The sequence below is a fragment of the Chironomus tepperi genome, unplaced genomic scaffold (assembly GCF_022539635.2).
Source record: "Chironomus tepperi strain 1889 unplaced genomic scaffold, CSIRO-AGI_Ctep_v1 contig_16, whole genome shotgun sequence".
NCBI classification, from domain to species: Eukaryota; Metazoa; Arthropoda; class Insecta; order Diptera; family Chironomidae; genus Chironomus; species Chironomus tepperi.
In genome coordinates this window covers 1,233,003-1,245,703 of record NW_027226138.1, presented here as the reverse complement: position 1 = coordinate 1,245,703, position 12,701 = coordinate 1,233,003, and the positions used below count along the sequence as shown (strand labels likewise).

General features: G+C 30.1%; 3 protein-coding genes across 4 annotated transcripts in view; 1 reads left to right on the top strand and 2 right to left on the bottom strand.

Annotated features, from left to right (window-relative positions):
• Nucleotides 1-736: 736 nt before the first annotated feature.
• FMRFa (FMRFamide propeptide) lies at nucleotides 737-9,356 on the bottom strand. Of its 2 annotated transcripts, none has more exons than XM_070642993.1 (3): nucleotides 9,161-9,356; nucleotides 1,484-2,362; nucleotides 737-1,427 (listed from the first exon to the last, which is right to left on the bottom strand). In XM_070642993.1, exons 2-3 carry the CDS (start codon nucleotides 2,340-2,342, stop codon nucleotides 1,093-1,095), a joined length of 1,194 nt encoding a protein of 397 aa, XP_070499094.1. In that variant the 5' UTR covers nucleotides 2,343-2,362; nucleotides 9,161-9,356; the 3' UTR covers nucleotides 737-1,092. The 2 variants fall into 2 exon arrangements, with proteins under 2 accessions (XP_070499094.1, XP_070499104.1); XM_070643003.1 differs by lacking the exon at nucleotides 9,161-9,356 and adding an exon at nucleotides 2,646-2,892.
• Nucleotides 8,129-12,701, top strand: part of LOC139092576 (adult cuticle protein 1-like) — a 58,804-nt gene continuing 54,231 nt past the window's right edge. Inside the window, exon 1 of the mRNA XM_070643027.1 lies at nucleotides 8,129-8,134. The gene's annotated coding sequence lies outside the window, so the exon portion shown is untranslated. The remainder of the gene's footprint in view (nucleotides 8,135-12,701) is intronic.
• ppk25 (pickpocket 25) lies at nucleotides 9,853-11,868 on the bottom strand. Its single transcript, XM_070642118.1, has 8 exons — nucleotides 11,834-11,868; nucleotides 11,667-11,792; nucleotides 11,394-11,604; nucleotides 11,272-11,327; nucleotides 11,083-11,203; nucleotides 10,830-11,018; nucleotides 10,554-10,769; nucleotides 9,853-10,071 (listed from the first exon to the last, which is right to left on the bottom strand). Exons 1-8 carry the CDS (start codon nucleotides 11,866-11,868, stop codon nucleotides 9,853-9,855), a joined length of 1,173 nt encoding a protein of 390 aa, XP_070498219.1.

The following is a 12,701-nucleotide window of genomic DNA, read 5'->3' as shown; positions in this document are numbered from 1 at the left end:
GGAAAAGTCTGAAGATCCGTATAAGTTCATGATCAACTATATGATTGAAAAGAAAGGAAGTCAATCTGAGAATTATGGTAATGAAAAATTGTTGGCAGAAATACAAGAGAAGGATAATGAAATTAAGAGACTTAATGACCGCATAGCATATCTGGAAAGCTTGAATAATGGTCAAAATACACAAACATCAGAATTGGTTGGAAATACAACATTTCAGAACAATGTTTCACTTGTCACGACATTGACAGATCTTTCAGGTTTATCTGTTTCTGATCTTGAAAGGTTGGCTGAAAATCCAAGCTTATTGCAAGAATTCGAGTCAAATTTAAATCTCCCAGTTCAAAAGTCATCAGACGACATTGAAGATTTCAATGTGAAAAACCCAATGACGTCAAGTAATGACGTCACAGTTTTCGTGCCAAAAAACGAAGATCCAGTAGAACAAGAAAAATCTAATGATTTGATCCTTTCCATCAACTTTAGCCGATTAAGAAAGACAGAAGTGTCTGAAAATTCTGATAAAACAAGTGAAAGTAGCACATCAACAGAAGAATCCACCACATCGGAAGAAATGGAAGTAAGTGATTCAGAATTTATTGATAAAACCGATAACGTTAAATTAGAAGCATCTGAAAGAAATACTATACCTATTAATAACTTTGATGATTTTGAGCCTGATTATGAACCTGATGATGAATAGTTTTAAGTATATCTAGTAGATCATGTAATAGTAGTATTAACTTTCATAGTCAAATAAACATCTTTATTTGGATTCTTTTGTGTGTTTCTGAATCTTAGAATAATTGTTGTATAAATTTCAAAGACTTGTATGACATTGAATGAGATTTTACAGCATTACTTTTCACATAATCACCATTATGATTATTAGGAGAGAGCATTTTTGTTTTAAAAAGAGAAAGAAAATCAATTTGAATTTCTAATGATCCAGCCATTGATAATCTTTACGAATCAATCTCATAACAATTTAATTATTTTTACATTTTGACAACAATTGGATAATAGACTGAGATGGATTGGAAAGTTTATCACCATTAGAAATTCTTTTATAAAAATATTACAGATAAAGTTACATTATTTTGTAATAATATATTCGCCATATCCCTGTTGCTTAGTATCGTCACCGAATAAGCTATTAAGTTGTTCATAATTATCATATTTATTATTATTATTCATAGGGTTATCAATAGGTAGTTTATCATCATTATCAGGGTTCTCGAGCAGTCGATTTTCCTTTTCTTGAAAAACGCAATTATTATCTTCACAATATATCCTAGAACTTGATGCAACAGCTTTTGATCCACTTCGTTTACCAAATCTCATTTTATTTTTCTTCTCACTTCGTCCGAAACGCATTACATTTCCATTTTTAATCGGTCGCATAAATTCTTCATCATCATTCAATGGACCTTTTTGAAAAATAATAGAAATTAATACATTTAAATGGCATAATATAAAGTCATACCTTTATCACGCTTTCCAAATCTCATCATATTTCCACGGCCAAATCTCATCATATTACCTCGACCAAAGCGCATCATATTTCCCCTACCAAATCTCATCATATTTTCTCCTCTTCCAAATCGTAAAAGATTTCCTTTATCACTTCGTCCAAAACGTAAAACATTTCCTTCAATTGCCTTCTTTTCACGTTCATTTGATTTGTCTATGCTATATGGTGAATCATAGTTTTCATCACTTAATGCTTCAGATGATGATCGTCCTAGTCGCAAAATTTTCTTTCCATGTTCATCGTACTTATTATCAGGACTTCGTCGAATTGGTGGTGCTATAAAGTCATAAGTTTCACTTGCATCGTTATTATAATCTACATCATCTGGTGATGAATCAGTATTATCTGTTGGATATCCACGACCAAATCTCATCATATTTCCCCTTCCGAATCTCATCATGTTCCCTTTACGCATTCTCATTGAAAATGGCTCATTAACTTCATTGTCATTATGCTCTAAATCATCATTTACATCATTATCATATTGTAAGTTGTCTGGATTAGAACGCCCAAAACGGACCATATTTCTAGACCGTCCAAAGCGCATAAATCCCTTATCAATTGCACTTCTCCTTCGTGCCTCAATTTCTGTATTGTCATTTTTAATACTTCGACGAAATTGAATCACAACACCAGTCTTTCCTAAGTCATCATCTTCGGTGACATATGCTAAATTAGATGAGCCATGAGATAAAGGTGTCCATTCATCGCTTCTATTACTACTTGATTCAACTAGAGAGTCGGTAGGTGCAGATAACGAGAAACTACTGCATTTGAACATAATTGCAACCGTAAAAAGTATCAATTTCATTATGAGTGTCTTGTTAATTTCTGTAAAGACATAAGATAAAGGAACATAATATAAATTATGTACGAAAGATAAGCATAAATCAATTTTTATAACTTTATGTGCGGACAGTTGTCAGAACTCATATAAATTACGAAGTTACTTTCTATTATTATTCGTGCAATGTAGTCACCAACATACAGAATAGATAATCTCTGATGTCTACGCAAAATAGAAACTATTAATGAACTTAGAAGTTTCAATTATAATAATGATACACAATAGCATTAACTTGGTATAATCCAAACGTGATTTCAATGCACCTACTTTGCACAGTTATTCCTTCTTTTAAGTAAGGAATGCTTTTTGTTGTTCAGCAGAATGTAAAATTCCCATTCACGTTTATTAACTATAATATGTCAGCTTATTTCCACTACTTATCTACAATTCACAATAAATATTTTTTTTGGGAAATTTTTACATAGCAAAAAAAGAATCGAAGTAAGAATAAGGAAGGAATAAAATGAAAATATTATTTCATCCGCACCGACTGACTAACTGAAACAGTCTAACTGACGACACAAAAATGTATATGGAAAAAAAGCTATGATTTCACTATTATGAGAGAAGACTTTTTGGCTCGATAACAAAATATAAAATATTTTTTGGGTAGCATGGACTATCATGCATCTGTATGAGTGATTACGTAGGTTTTTCGCAACAATTTCAGTTCTTTTATCAATGACTTATGTTTGTGGTAGTTGAATGTACCAACAAATAATAGCAGCATGTGATTTTGTTCTCACGAGAGGAAAATCCTTAAGACGTTTTTCCCATTTCTGTCTAATTAAGTTTATGTCTAATGTTGCACCTGATCTAACATCATTCCTTCATGCATTGCATAATATTTTTTAAAGATATTACGGTGGAAAATACTAAACATTTTAAATTTATGTTCATTCTTGAAATTAAAGTTAGTCTTATGCTTAAGAAAGCAGTTTCTCCTACACTATCTGTCGCAGCTATGATTTAAACTTTTCCTTGATTCTTCCTTTTTTTAAAAAACAACAATGTTAAGCTTCAAAAGGCGACACAGAATTATTTTTGAGTCAGCATTTCTGATTTTTTTATGATAAATTTTCATTTAATTACAAAATATATGTGGTTTCCAGTTAAGTGGACATAAATACTACCATATGCTTAATAAAGTCATAGCACTCCTATTTCAATTTGGGTTATTCAGCGAATTCTAAATTAGAATGGATTTGTGGTTTAGATGAACAAGAAGTGAATTTTTGGATGTGAAGCTTAGATTTGTGAAAATGATTTCAATTTATGAGAATAGATATGGAACGATCTAAGTCACGGACTTATGAGCTATTTAGTGCAGTGTTATAGGATTCTTGGGATGTAGCATATTTAATTATATCTTCGTAGTTAAAGATAATATAATAATCATAAAATTTTAGAATCTTGTGTACTGCAAGCTCGCGAGTTTGATAGACTTCCTGGGTGATTTCACTTCTTTGAAATATTAGTTTGTTTTCAATCGTCAAACAATAAACATCTTTTACATTGTTAATCTCGAGGGCGCAATGCGGTAAACCGCACATTTCACCATAAAAATGTGTAGAAATCAGCGTCATGGTCTAGTCTGGGTATCTTCTCCTCGTTCCGTTATTACGGCGACATTGAGATAACCTAACAAAGACGTTATGTTGCTCGGGACAAATTCTCATTTTTATAGAGCTATATAGTAATAGTTTTGTAATAGTTTTGACTCCAATAGATTCAATAAAATTAGGATACCTTCCAAACGAATTCGAAAGATCCAAATTTGTCTCCCATTTCCTCAAATACTCTTGACATTTACAATGTCTCTTTCACATAAAATAGCGATAAGAATCTCGGTGATTTTATTTGTCGAACAAGATACATTTGAACGAGATGAACAATAATTTTTACTTCTTATTTATGATCCAGTGGACATTTTTTGGGGACTTGCCAAATTGAATTTTTGCATTTAATTTAATACGTATGTTTTTCATCCAAATGGACAGAATAACTTGTGCTTGCAATTTTACATATTTTCTCTTGAATCTGTTTGTCATGAGTACTTAATTTGTGGTCGCTAGAATTAATAGAATAACAATGTGACAGCGAATATTGAAGCATAAAAAAGCTGTGGGAAGAACTTAAATAATGAGTCTAACTTTCGTCTAAAAGCTTCAATATTTATCCAAGCATGAAAAATATTATGAAAACTATTGTCAAATTTATGCTGCTTTTAATGCCACTTTTACGGCATCATACAAAAGTAGTTTTAGTTCCTTATATGTGGGAAAATGCATTGGACAATAGCTGAATAAATTACATAGCTTTTGTGATTAAAGTCATCATAGCTTTTTGATGTGTTAATTTACATTAAATGCTGGCTTTTAATGTCTCCATATGTTGCATTTGGTCGTTACTTCATAAAAGATGAGCATAATTAAAAATAGAATCAAAAAGTGTTGTAGTAACTTATAATTTTACTGCATGATGATGGAAACCTTTTTTTGTAATTTTTGATGTCTCATTATGCATAGTAAAAACTATTCAATATACGTCATATATCCTTTATTCACAATTTAAGGGATCAATGATATTTTTAGAATTAATTTCACATTTCCTGTATTGCACATGTTCGAAATGAGCAGTCAAGGTGAACTCAGAACAATTACACGTCCTGCCGTTAAGACTGCAAGAGAACGGTTCCCTAATGAACATGCTGTGCTGTTCGGGCTATAGAATTATTTAACCTAAACAGGACTATGTCTTCATCATTAGTTACGTCATTATTAAATAATCCGTAAACTAATCTTCAATAATACATGGATTTTACTTCCTTTACTTTTTGCTATTAACATATTTACAGATGATATAGGAAAGAAGGATATGCATAATTAGTTCTTATAATCCTTAAACAATACAGCACAACGACGTGATACATCGTTAGTGATGATATTGACTTGAAATTTCATAAGCATTTCTCTGCTTATGTTTGATTTTAGAAAAGTTTTCTCGGCTAAATATCCTTAAATGGATAGTTTACTGGCAAATCGTAAAGTATCTCTGCATAAACCTTCTCATATTTTCATAACATTGACTAAATTGCCCTCAAAAAGTTCTCATTCTAAATGTTAAATACCTAAATGTGATGATTTTATTCATCACCAGAAAGAAAAATAATATTTTAAGTTGAGAAAAACATTTCATTGGAGTTCCAAAAGAAAAACATATTCTGCTAATTGAATGAAAAGATAATAAGTGCAAATCCTTTTTGAAATATCATGATTATACATTTACTGGCTCTGATGGCTTTAACAATGGTTCAATTTGTGTAATTGTTTAAATTAAAAAGAAAGGCTCGATGGATGTTGCCATACATTATGAAAATTAAGAAGATAAAAATAAGAATGAAAGGAGTCGCGATTGGCAAATTGATATGAATGAAGAAATTATTTGATTTATTTAATGTCTGTCCATTAGTAAATGACCGCAAAATCACTGGCTTGATATTAAGTTTGACTACACTGACGAAAAAAAGATAAACTAAAAGATATAAATATTATTTTAATTTTTGAGAATCGAACTCATGACCTCATGACTCTTGATTACTTCCCTACTCTATGCTCTAGGCCAATGAACTGTTAATAGCCGCATGACAATTTGTTAACTTGAATGCTCATATTCAATACTCGTGAATGTATACTTCAAAACCTTCTTGTATAAGGAATATAATTCATGAATAATCATGATTTTAGTAGAATTTATAGATGACACTTCTCATTCTCAAATTTGAAACATAAAACTATAAAAATTTGCCAAATTTATTTTAGAAAGCTATCAGAATAATAAATTTATTGCTTGCGTAGGTCTATAAAATATAGAAAAAGATTATGATTTATGACATCGGAATGATAATTTTTTAAATAAAAGGAAACTGCGTTCATTTTGCGTGTATTTTCAAAAAAAAACTGTCTGCTTCCCACAACCACATTTGTATAGAATAAATGCGAAAAAGCTGAGATATGTCCTTATTTGTCGACGACAAAAGAATTGAAAAAAATAAAAAGAATAAACTGATGTAATCTGTAATTCCGTAAAGTAACAAGAATATAAAAGAACAGAAGCATTTTTGGCGGCTTTAGCTTCCTCCAACAGCTTTTATTGCTACATAGATACAGAGAATGAAATATAAAACTGGATAAAAATTATCGAGGCGTTATGAGAAGAAGGAAATTTGAAGATAAAATTCAATGTTCTTGTCAATGTCATGATAGTCGTAAAATGACTTTTATCCTCTTATTGTTACTCATGAAAACTATGATTTTTTTATATTTTTATGATTTTCCAAAAATATAACGCAAAATGCTAACAATGATTCACAATATGCTTAAAAGTCAAAGAAGCAAGAAATCTTCCTTCGAGTTTGTATTTTCTCTAGTCCGATGCATTAACAATCTTAAGCTTGAAATTTTTCCACCACAGCAAATGAAAAGTTTTGTTATCTTGGGATAAACTTTTGCTTAATCATAACATAACTCATAATTTCGCTATTGCACATATTCTGTTATTACCAAATATAAATTTTCATTTTCTTTTGTCGCTTACTTCCTTGCGAATTTGTTTCTATGAAGATTCTGTTAAAAAATTCATAGCTAAATGTCGTACACAAGTCAATTATTAAAAATTGTCTCATAAATAAATTCTATATTAAATTTTTTTTAAAGAGTATATCCAACATATGGTTGACAAAAAAAATTTGTTGACCCGAAAGGAACAAATCCATCCTCAAAGAAGGGGAAAAAAATCTAATTACCTGTCAGGACCAAAATTTACATAGTGAATGGGTAATAAATTACCACCTTTGCATGCTTTTCATTTAAACTCTACAATACGTAAACAAACTTTAAATTCATGTGGTGTGGACGCCTTACGTATTGATTCATCCCTTCCGCCAAGTGTCTAAATTTAATTGATTTACGTGTTTTCTTCAAGTGAGTCTTTTTTTTTTGTGTCTGAAGAAGGCTTTCAAGCATTTACGTCTTTGTTTTTAAAAAGCATGACTTAATTATGTTTGTTAAAGCTATCGTAGACCAAAAAATCAATCAAAATTTTTAATCTGATCTCAAGAAAATTTCAATATTAAACAGAATTTCCGGACAATTTTCATTAAAGTAAGTCTTAAATAAACATCCAGAACGTTCATCTCCATCTCTATCATAGATTAAATTAAATGTTATTAATAAATTGAGGATGTGCTCGAAAATATGTAGCATGATATAAATTCTAAAGATATCTCAACCTAACATTCCCTACAACAAACTTTTTTTTAAAAAAAGTGGAAGAAAAAGTCATTTGATGAATTCATTAGCATTTGCGTATAATTATAAACAAACAGTATCATGAGACTAATTTTATAGGCGTTAATGACTATAGCATTTAAAGACACGAATCCATGAATAGCTTTCTTGTTTAGTGTAAAAATATATAAAATTGAGATGTCACGAAGTCATAATAATTTTTAATATCCTACAATTGACCAAGCAAATTTTATTGATCGATTTTTCGGTTGATTTAATAAATTGTTGCATGAAAATCCTTGATCAGATCAATTTTTCTCAAATTTCTATTGGTTGTGTCACACTGATACTTGCTGTGTTGAAAATTATATTTGATTTGATCCCTTCATCTAGATATTTTAGTCTGTTTTCTAATTTCAAACAATAAACATCATCTTTACTTAAATTCGTAAGGATGTTCTTTAAACACACTTATTCATAAATAAGCTTGCTGTTTTCTGTCATAAACATGCTGAGAGCTAGTTTATATTTACTCGGGATTAGATTCATAAAATAATAATTTATAAAATAACCCAGAAGAAAATTTGTCTAAAAGTTATGAAATTGCAAAATTCCAAAACACCTTTTGAAAATTTGATGCAAAATCCAAGAAAAGTCAAAGAAAATTGTCGGATTTATAAATTTCTCGGGCACATTTCTTGTTTATGCACAAGATTTTAAATCAGATTAAATCAAGTCTGAATGAAATATATTTAAAATTTGTGAATTTATATTATAGATCTTAATCCCTTTTAATTACCTCTTATTGGTATTTTTGAGCATTTAGAATTAAATCGTAAGCTTTAATGAAACTTTCAACTAATTTGTAGACAGAACGTTAAGGGAATTAAGAGTAACTGGCAATTATTTCGATGCAAAAAATGAATTTTTATGATCTCAAAGTTATATTCCATTTCTTCTTAATTTTCCAAATCCATCGCGAATTCTTAATAAAGTACCTTTACATAAAATAAATCAAAATGTTTCTTGTAATTTTTGGGATTGAAAGAGTTGAAATGAAAGAAATTCTCATACAAATATAAAACAATTTGCAAAAAAATTTCCTTATTGAATGCCAAAAAAAGAAAAATTTTCATACTTTTTTCTATTAGCTAAAATATTTTCTTATTTTTGGATCTCGCGAAAAGTTTCAGGTCTTTTTACCTCACAAAAATGTTTATGCAAAAAAGTAAGAAAAGGCTTGAAGAGAAGACAAAAAAAATTTTGGTAATAAAAAAATTATTGTCATGATTTTGCAGTTTATTATCCGTAAAATATTTCCCAAACGACCTTATAAATCATATCATGAAGTATTTCCTTTCGACACATGCACTAGCACGATTGAAATCCTCTTGCGTGTTATTTATTTAATATGACGGAAGCATTTTAGTGGTAAATTGTGCAATCACGGAATATTATGTCATGAAATGCAATAAACAAGTAAATAATGCTTACAACTCTTTGCTTTAGACCTCTAACAATTAGTTCTTATAACAATAAACTGAATTTAAAAAATAATAAAAAAAATTTAAATCCTTAAAATATGTAAAGTTATTTAACTGTTTTATTCACACTTAAAATAAATCAAAAAATCAAATTTTAGTCACTTTCACTTCGTACTTTCTTATCATTCTTTACTGCTCAATGGCAATTTCACTTCTGACTGAGAGATGCTCCATCCTCAGTGTTCTTATATAACTCAAAGCACTTGTTGAAATGAAACGCACGATTTTCAGATACTGTATGTGCACCCACAAACTTCTTTCACATCCACCCCATATCGGGTCCTCGTATCTCTTCTAACATCGGATATAAAAAAAAACTTTCCTTCTTCCTTCACATTTCTTTCATTTTGGTGCGAGGCAAAAGCATCTGTGGTTCAATTGTACTGCGCGTTTTTTGAGAGAAAATGAGAAATTCTTCAGCAAACTTTCCTGCATTTTTCGTGAGAATGTTGAGGGATAAAAAAGGCACATAACAGAGAAGATTCTCACTTGTGTAAAAGGAAATTTCTCCTTTATTAAAATGCATTCTACAAACATAAATATCTACTCATGCCCATAAATTTTTACTCTATCACTCAATTATGATTAATACATGAAATTAGCATGATAATAATTTAGAATAAAATTTAGGTTCACATATGTTTATCGTAAAATTACACAAATAGTAGCGTAGGCATTGATTTCATTCCTGTTTAACCATGTTGATGGTGATGATGAGCAGTAACGATTTATTTTTTGGGAGAAGCGTGTTGAATTCGTAACATTAAAGATGAGAAAAATAGATGGGGAGACATCATGTTGATGACGATGTAACGAAACATATAACAATGAAAAATCACCAACGTCAGCAAGTGTAGCTTGCTATTATATAGCATACGATTATTTTTAATAAATAATTATGAGGCAAACATGAAGTTTAATAAATTAAATTGGATCCATAGATGATGTGGGTATTTTAATACGCTAGAGCATGTTAGCAATTTTTTCTGGTGCCGCAATTCGATCTTTTGACTCATGGCTTTACGCAATTAATTATCATTTCTAGGCAATATTCAATGACATGATATACTAACTCTATGCTACATAGGAAGCTTAGTCCTAGAAATAATGCTAAACTCCCACCTAATCCAACTATTGTAAAAAGAATATTAATAATAATGCATTGACATTTACAATAGCTCATTTTACCTAGTAAGTCATCAAAGTCAAACAAAACACTTCGCTTTATTCGTGTCTTTGGGAAAATCAGATCGATTGTCAGCATACGGTCAAATTGCAAATTTTGCTGTGAAAATTAATATTATTTTTGAATAATAATTTAAATTAATTATAGTGTAGCTTACATCCTTGGATGATAATTTTGTCAAAATTGTTGTTTCGCATAGTTTCATGCATTCACATTTACTTGCATCATACCATTCTGTTTTGCTTAAACATACCAATCCAGACACGTTACAAAATTTAACACCTCTCACGGGATAAAAGTACGGTACACATTTACAGTATCGTAGTGCTCGTCGTATTCGACAACTCATCTTACAGAAGTTGGGTGTGTAAAGCTGTAAATTTTATTATTGTGTTAAAGATAAAGGCAATTTTCAATGAAAATTTGTTATTACATCATAATATCCATCATTCTGCTTTTCATCCATGAATTTGCACTTTCTACTTTTTGGTTTAAAGTCTCTTATATTTGGATCAGCAATTATGTCGTCAATCTTAACATGTCGTTCTTGAATTGATGATCCGGCTAATTCGACATAATCCAAGTCATCGCCACACATGACTTCATCAAAACTATTGATGTACTAGTAACAAATTTATAGATTAATATCCAATATTGTGGAAATTTCCATTACTACTTTGTCTTACAATTCTGTTTATAGCCTCAACATCTAAATTATTAGGAGTGACGGATATTCTACAAACTTCAAGTGATGTGCATTTATCTCCTCTGTCTATAGAAGCATTCACTTGTACAAATGGTGACGTACTTTAAAAAAATATCAATGTTTACCAGATCAAATTTAGTATTTTTCTCGATACAAATTATGTTCTTACCTTTTCAATGGAAGTTGCAGCTTGTAATGTGTTGTCGAGCTTTGACACATGCCTCTCTGTATTAATATTATAAGATTTATTGCAATTTTGTGTAACTTTTTATTCAATTTTTATTTACAAACCTCTGTCATTACTTTTGTAAACTGAACCCCAGCCGTGGGATAATCTTTAAATAAATCATATGACATGTCCATAAGATTTAGATCATTTATGCCAGGAATGTCCTCAAATGGTTCTAAAAGGTTCAATGTATTGTACATGGTTCCTTTTATCTGCTCGATAAATTTAACTGACTCGTTGTACCTCTCATCTCCTGGCTCAAGTCCAAAAAACCTATTTAAGTCATTTGTTGCGATTAATATATAAGCTTAAAGACAGTAGATCATGTAACTTACTTTTTAACAATTGTTTTTATTATTGTCGTTGTATTGTAGTTACTTGTACAAATAGTAAATGATGGTCGATCAAATTCTCCATATGAAACAATATCAACTGATAAAACTGTTGGATTGTCTTCATATCTGTTTTGAAAATAAAAATTAATTTATTCAGCATTTTTTACACGTGCAGGGACACGTGTTGATCTTGAAAAATCATTCCGGTTAGTGTTATTGACTTGAGGATCGTTCACAAATGAGGGTAAAAATTCACTTTTTAGGTCTTTAATAGAACTGATGTGGATGTGTTATGATTGAGTGATAATTAGAACGAGAGCTTACATTAATACCTAAACTAAGATTCTGGAGTTTTCAATTAACTGAATTGAATAGCACAAGTCGGTTAATGGATCTAAAATCAAGATCCAAGTCGTCATGACTCTAACACCAAGTTATTTTTGGATCGATTAATCGAGTTGTGATATTCAGATACTACGCATCAATCACTGAGAGAAAATTATGCACTGTATTCTTGTGCTTGAGCTTGAACGTCACTTGTGAATGATTTCTCTTCAAAATTGTTCGATTAAGATCTGTAAAATGTTATAGAGGGAATTTACCTTTTGAGTTGTCCAGAAAAAGCTTCCTGTGCACAGTAAAAACTAACAGCTAAAATCGTTAGCCAGAACAATCTGAAAGGTGATAAAATTTTATGGATTAAACATTTAAAATCTTTTATATACACTTATATACATACTTCTCCAGAAGATGAAAATCTCTTCGAATAACATATGGAAATCCATGGACAGAAGAGCTGTCAAATATTTCTTCAACAAATTCACGGAATCGCTTTAGTTTATTGTGCATTATGTGAAGTTTGAAATATAAATAAAATCTATGTTTTCAATTTTCACGCTATTTTCCATCACAAAATAACAGGATAATTAAAACAACATTTTACATGACATTTGCATTAAGGGAATTTGATGCTTGCATGATGAGTTTATGCAACATTGTCATATATCTATAATATGAATATATTAAGTTTACTAG

Coding starts and splice junctions, on each gene's coding strand:
- FMRFa (XM_070642993.1), bottom strand. CDS start 2,342: ATGAAATTGATACTTTTTACGGTTGCAATTATGTTCAAATGCAGTAGT. Junction 1,428..1,483: donor ATTTGGAAAGCGTGATAAAG/GTATGACTTTAT, acceptor TTTTTCAAAAAG/GTCCATTGAATGATGATGAA.
- ppk25 (XM_070642118.1), bottom strand. CDS start 11,868: ATGATTTTTCAAGATCAACACGTGTCCCTGCACGT. Junction 11,204..11,271: donor CTGCAACTTCCATTGAAAAG/GTAAGAACATAA, acceptor ATTTTTTTAAAG/TACGTCACCATTTGTACAAG. Junction 11,019..11,082: donor TTGAGGCTATAAACAGAATT/GTAAGACAAAGT, acceptor ATTTGTTACTAG/TACATCAATAGTTTTGATGA.